At 50.0% G+C, this 6,740-nt stretch overlaps 1 protein-coding gene across 1 annotated transcript; it reads left to right on the top strand.

The window, feature by feature from the left end:
• The first annotated feature begins 6 nt into the window (after window positions 1-6).
• March9 (membrane associated ring-CH-type finger 9) lies at window positions 7-5,490 on the top strand. Its single transcript, XM_004647035.3, has 4 exons — window positions 7-395; window positions 1,361-1,516; window positions 2,970-3,162; window positions 3,526-5,490. Exons 1-4 carry the CDS (start codon window positions 33-35, stop codon window positions 3,858-3,860), a joined length of 1,047 nt encoding a protein of 348 aa, XP_004647092.1. The 5' UTR covers window positions 7-32; the 3' UTR covers window positions 3,861-5,490.
• The last annotated feature ends 1,250 nt before the right edge of the window (window positions 5,491-6,740 follow it).

A 6,740-nucleotide genomic window follows, 5' to 3' on the forward strand; every position in this document is an offset into this window, starting at 1 on the left:
CGCGCGCCGCCCCCCGCCCCGCCGCCCGGACGATGCTCAAGTCCCGGCTCCGCATGTTCCTGAACGAGCTGAAGCTGCTGGTGCTGACGGGCGGGGGGCGGCCCCGGGCCGAGCCGCAGCCCCGAGGGGGCGGGGGAAGCGGCTGCGGCTGGGCCCCCTTCGCCGGTTGCTCCTCCCGGGACGGCGACGGCGACGGCGACGAGGAGGAGTACTACGGGTCGGAGCCGCGCGCCCGGGGCCTGGCCGGCGACAAGGAGCCGCGGACCGGACCCCCGCCGCCGCCTGCACCGCCGCCGCCGCCCCCGGGCGCGCTGGACGCTCTGTCGCTCAGCAGCAGCCTGGACAGCGGACTCCGAACCCCCCAGTGCCGGATTTGCTTCCAGGGCCCGGAGCAGGTTAGGCCCGGGCACCTGGCGCGCGGGAGGGGCAGGTGGGGGCGCACACCTGGGGCGTCCGCGCAGACCGCGAGCAGGGGGCGGGGCCGAGTGGGCACCCGGGAAAGCTGGAGGCTGGGGCGACGCTTGGGAGTGCGTGTTCGGGTTGGGGGTCAAGGGTCCCCGGGAATGGGTGGGGCTTTGCCCTGGGAGGGCTCAAGATCAGTGCCTATTACCTCTGGACCGCTCTTGTCGCCCACTCCCCTGACCACCCGGTTGCCATTGGCTGAGGGACCTGTTATTTCTGAGGTGAGCAGCAAGATGAACAGTGGGTTTGTTCCTACCGTGAGGAAGGGCCCAGCACCCGGCACCCGGCCTATTTCCCGGCGGTGCACTTGGCACTTGCCGTCTGCAAGTTTCCACTTTGTTTCAGAGAGACTTCTTTGTTGAATTCTGTGGGCAAAGTTGGCCCAGGATAGTGCCAGAGGATGTCTCTACGTAGTGAGAAGTGACTCCTAGATAAAGGCGAACGTGTTCACTCCCGCTTTCAGGATTTTCCCCCTTTTTAGTACGTGGAAACCGAGATCCATAATCCATCTCATTCTCCCAAATCTTGTGAAATAGTATGTAGTACTTTAAATGATGGGGTATGGGAAGGAAGACAGGGATCAGAAGCTCCGGTCTTCTCTTCCCTTCAGATTCTAGGGGGAGGCCTTCCCTTTGGGCAATCTTAACGATCACTCCAAATTTTAGGAAAAAGAGAAGATCCTGTCTTCCCTCCAACTCCCACCCCTCATCTCTTTGGTATGGGAAGCTTCCCTTGAGCTCTCACCTCCTTTACTGCTGCAGTCTTAGCCTCTTGTCCTGTTTGGGGTGAAAGGCCTGAGTATTTGAAGGTGAGAGAATGACCTGAAGAGGTTTCCCTCTCCAGGAGGGTCTGTCTGGGTGGTGATCTTTGACAGGACCCCTCCCCACTCTTCCTCCAGGGGGAGCTCTTGAGTCCCTGCCGCTGCGACGGTTCGGTGCGCTGCACACACCAGCCCTGCCTCATCCGTTGGATCAGTGAGAGGGGCTCCTGGAGCTGTGAACTCTGCTACTTCAAATACCAGGTGCTGGCCATCAGCACCAAGAACCCACTGCAGGTGAGGTGTAACTAGAGGACGCAGCTCTCAGCATCAGAGACTGGCTAGGGAGCCTATTTTACCTGTTTAGTAGTTTCCCAAAGCCACCCCCCACATACACACACCATGAGGTCAGTCTCTTGTCTGTAAATCCTTCTTATACTCACAGAAACACTTATTGAATGCCACTTGTATTAGGTCCTGTTCTAGTCACCTTTGCACCTGAGTTTTTGTTTGTTTGTGTTTGTTTTTGTTTTTGTTCGTTTGTTTTTGGTACTGGGAATCAAGACCTTGTGCTAGCCAGGCAGGCACTTGTGTCACTGAGCTATATTTCTGCTCCCTCTTACTGTTCTAGTCACTGGGAAAAGATGATAAAGTTGATGATCGCAAACATGTAGAATTTTATTTTTCTTTATTATTTTTTTTTAATTTTATTTATTTATTTTGTGTGTGTGTGTGTGTGTGTGTGTGGCCAGCTCAGCCCACCAGGGGGCGGGGCTGGCTGGCATGTGGTACTGGGGGATTGAACTGCGGTCCCTTTGCTTTGCTAAATTTGTTCTAAGTAGGTGCTTTAGACCACTGAGCCATCTCACCAGCCCTCTTTATTAATTTTTATTTTTTATTAATTTTAAGTAGAATTTTCTTTATGCCAAGTTTTGGAGTAATTTTTTTGGCGTTGGTTGCTTTGTTATTGCTGGCCTTTAACTCATGGCAATCCTCCCACCTCAGCCTTCCAAGTGCTGATTACAGGCCAGGCGGGTGCCACCATGCCTGGCTTGGAGTAACTCTGGCTTTTTTGGTGCCCAGCATCGAACTCAGGACCTTATACTTGCCAGGCAGGTACTATATCACTGAGCTACATCCCCAGCTGGAGTAATTATTTTCATAATAATCCTAATATCCTTATCCCCATTTTGTAGATGAAGATATTGATGTGCTAAGGTCTGTTAAAACTCCCAAAGTTAATCAGCCAGTTATTGATGGGGTTAAGTTTGGAATTTAGACTTAGATGTTTTGGCTTCAGATCCTGCTTTTCTAAATAAGACAGACAGACAAAGACTGGGGATATAGCTCAATGGCACAAATGCCTGCCTGGCAAGTGCAAGGTCCTGAGTTCAATTCCTGGTACCAAAGAAGAAGTATAATAAGACAGGTGGCCATGGTGACACGTGTGTACAATCCCAGCATTCTGGGAGATGGAGGCATGAGGATGGCAAGTTTGAGCCTAGCGTGGGTAGTTTAATAATAAAAAAGCTGGATTCAATCCCCAATACAATCAATCAGTAAATGAAATAAGATGGATAATAGTGTTAGACAAATGGCTTCATTTTATGTTTAACGCAGAGTACAGAAAAAAATGTGTTGATCCTTCTGAAAGGGTGTTGGGAAGCGCCCTGAAACCCCCTCCTCAGAGCTGCCCATCACCTGCTCTTCATCCCTTTCTGTGGCTTGTTCAAGCTCTTTCTCCCCACAGTGGCAGGCCATCTCCCTGACGGTCATTGAGAAGGTACAGATTGCTGCCATAGTTCTGGGCTCACTCTTCCTCGTGGCCAGTATCTCCTGGCTCATCTGGTCCTCACTCAGCCCTTCAGCCAAGTGGCAACGGCAGGATCTGCTCTTCCAAATCTGCTACGGCATGTACGGCTTCATGGATGTTGTTTGCATAGGTAAGGGCACCTCTGCCCAATTGCTCACCATCTTTCTCTTGCCCACTTCACTTCCCAGCCTGTTCCCTTAGTTTCATGGCCATGTTTTCTGCTTTGGGGGGTTTTTAAGGCTATTTTTGGCTGCTTCTTTGCCTGCTTCTCAGTGTCCTTTGCAGCTGAGTTTTTGTTTGTTTGTTTGTGTTTTTGTTTTTGTTCGTTTGTTTTTGGTACTGGGAATCAAACTCAGGACCTTGTGCTAGCCAGGCAGGCACTTGTGTCACTGAGCTATATTTCTGCTCCCTGTTACTCTTTAAATGCATATGTTAGGCTCTCTTGCTTAGGTCTTAGCAGCACTGACTCTTATTTCTTATCCTTCTTGCTCAGGCCTCATCGTCCACGAAGGCTCTTCTGTCTACCGAATCTTCAAGCGCTGGCAGGCAGTGAACCAGCAGTGGAAGGTCCTGAATTATGATAAGACCAAGGACATAGGAGGAGATGCAGGGGGAGGCACTGCAGGGAAGCCAGGCCCTAGGACCTCACGGACGGGCCCTCCTGCAGGGGCAACCAGCCGTCCCCCAGCTGCCCAGCGCATGCGGACGCTCTTGCCTCAGCGCTGTGGTTACACAATCCTGCACCTCCTTGGACAGCTGCGGCCACCAGATGCCCGTTCCAGCTCCCATTCTGGCCGAGAGGTTGTTATGCGGGTCACCACCGTCTGACCTGTACTCCAGGAGGAGGAATCTTAAGTCAGTGGATCAACCAATGATGAGCTCTCATGGCTGCTGGAGGTGCCACCTGGACAAGGTGGGGTGCAGTGCTTTCACCACTGAGGATCTTTTTAGGCACCTTCAGGCTGGAGACATTTTCTAGCCTCTGCTGCCCACTGGGTAGAGACACCTGGATGACATTCCAGCCCCCACTGACAGCTCCTCATACTCATCCTGAGATGGCCAGTGAGCGGGAGGAGAGAGCAGCTTTTCTTCCCTGGAAAGAACCGTCTTTACCTCAGCTCCTAGGGCCTTCCAGCCCCCTGGCTCCACCACAGTGACTTAGTGAAGGGGGACCAGTGCCAGAAGAAAGGGGCTGCAGACCCCCATTCCCCACCCCATGGCCACAGGGCATCTGGCAATAAGACTAGTATACATTGACCTCCCATTCCCTGCATGAGGGCTGGGGGCTTTCCCCTGCTCCACCCCCCATTGCATGGGGGAAGGGCATAAAGAATCATTTATATGCACATGGAGACTCCTTTCTCATCTGGGGCTTTTCTGGAGGGTTAGGAGCTGTGGGGAGGTTTCTCTGCACAGGTTGCAAGTCCCAAATGCAGCAGTGTGCTCTGAGTTGGAGGTGTGACTCCCACTTGCTGGTGAATAATTCACATTAGCTGCTAGGTGGCAGTGCTCAGAGGTATCTAAGGGGTGGACCTTCCACCTGCGAGTTATATGATTTAGAAAAACATCTCTCAGCTATGGTTTTCCTGTCTACCTCATAGAAGTTGGAATGAGGATAAATGAGAGACAGGTTGGATCCCATTGCAAAGAGAATCATTGATGACATAAAAAGATGGTCTGTTTCAAATAGTAGCTGGTATAACACATTCCAAAAATGTGTTTTTCATCAAGAGTTGCACAGAACATTGGAGTTTTGTGTTGATTGACATAATGCTGTGGAAATGGGGAAAACAGACATTACAAATGTTAAGGATGTTGGTTATTTGTAAGAATGAGAACTCTGACACTAAATGTTGGGGCCTAGGGGAAGGATAGAGCCCACTGCCTTCTTGTAGAGATCATCTGAGTTCTAGCAGTCCTTCCCAGGTACTGTGCACACGCAGACAGTGGTAGGAAGTGAATATGGACTCATTCAAAGTGAGTTGGAGGGATGCCTCCCAATGTTGTATGTGTCTAGCTCCAGTTTCAGCTATTTCCGTGGCAGTTCAGGTTCACAGGGCAGATCCTGGCGTTCCCAGCTAGTAGTGTTAAGTAAAGGTATTGAGCTTGGAAGTAGCAGCACAGAGGACTGTTTATAGAGAAAAAGGTTGGGAAGGACTGGTTGAAAAGTGGCTCAGCGGACTGGAGTTGTCATGAGTGGTAGAGTGCTTGCCTAACCTGCACAAGGCCTTGGGCTCAGTCCCTGCAATGGGGGACAAAAAGTGGGTCAATCTGAAGCCTGGTTCCTTTCTTGTAAAGTGTGGGGGCTGTGTATTATATGAATGATGGTGTCTTTTAAGTGAACCATTCATCAGCAATTAAAATAATTCCTTCATACATTGCTAAAATCAGACCCAGAGGCCTTTCTTATTATTGGTCTTTCTCTGAGGGCAGTTCTTGTCCTATGTGTTCCCTTGGGATGTTTTGGATACAGTATTTCTTTTCTGAATGCCCACATAGCTCTTGTATGTAGTCAACCTTAATCTCACCAGAAGGGGGGGAGGGAGGGGTTGGCTGCTGTCCATGGTGCTGGCTGCCAGACTCACTTAAGGGTATAGAACCAAAGCCAGATTTGGGTCTGATTCACCTCAAAGTGTTGAAGCATATCACTTCCAATATCTGAGGGTATCAAGAGTGGAGAAGAAACTAAAGCTGAGTCTGACACCTTCCCAGTGGGAAACTTGCCCCAGAGACATACTCCTGTGTATTCCCTACCTGAGGAGACAAAAGAGAATTCTGATTTTTTTTTTTTTTTTTTTTTCTGTTTTAGGACAGGGTCTACAGGGTCTCACTATGTAGATCGGATTTGTAGTGATTCTCCTGTTTTTCAGCCTCCCAAGCGCTGGAATTACAGGTGCAAGCCGCCATGCCCAGTCTCAAGGTAAGGCTGGCATGGCACACCAGGGATCAACCCCTGCTGCTATGCTCTGCCTAAGCAGGTACTTTATAGTCTGCTGAGCTATGAGGCCAGCCACTAGAATACTGATTTTCCACTCACAGAAGTGCTGGTGGGAACTAGATGGAAGACAGCAAAGCAGAAGCATGCTAGTACTTACACCAGCGGGTCTCAAGTAGACGTGACACACGTGGAGCTTGTATGCCAAGCCTGGGCTATCCCCTGTGATGGATCTGCATGGGACTTTGGACATACCTAAGAACACAGACTCAGTCGTTATTTGTACTCTAGGTCCTACAGTCGGTATTAATTCTCGCTCCATCAGCACTAATAGAGATCTTGGGGTGGGGGTTGGGTCCATATCTGTACAGTCTGTTGCTTCCTTTTTTTTTTCTTTTTTTTGCAGAACCAGGGATTGAACTCAGATCCTTGCGTTTGCCAGTCAAGCGCTTATTCTACTGAGTCATCTCCCTGGCCCCCTGTTGCTTCCTTTTTTCTAACTTAAAAAGAGATCTTCGCAGGAAAGGGGTTATGGACACTGCTACTCTCTTCAGCTGGGCAATCCTTTCTGACCATCATCAGTTAAAAATAATTCCTTCATACATTGCTAAAATCAGAGCCAGAGGCCTTATTATTGGTCCTTCTTTAAAGGAAGTGTAGGTGGGCAGAGTTCTTATGACTGACTCCAAGGAAAGGATCCCTAGCAGGGAACTTTCATCTCTTAAAGCTCAAATCTGCTAAAAATTAGGGTCTTTAGGTCTTTTTTTTTTTTT

This window comes from Octodon degus, unplaced genomic scaffold, assembly GCF_000260255.1.
Source record: "Octodon degus isolate 3935 unplaced genomic scaffold, OctDeg1.0 scaffold00286, whole genome shotgun sequence".
NCBI lineage: Eukaryota > Metazoa > Chordata > Mammalia > Rodentia > Octodontidae > Octodon > Octodon degus.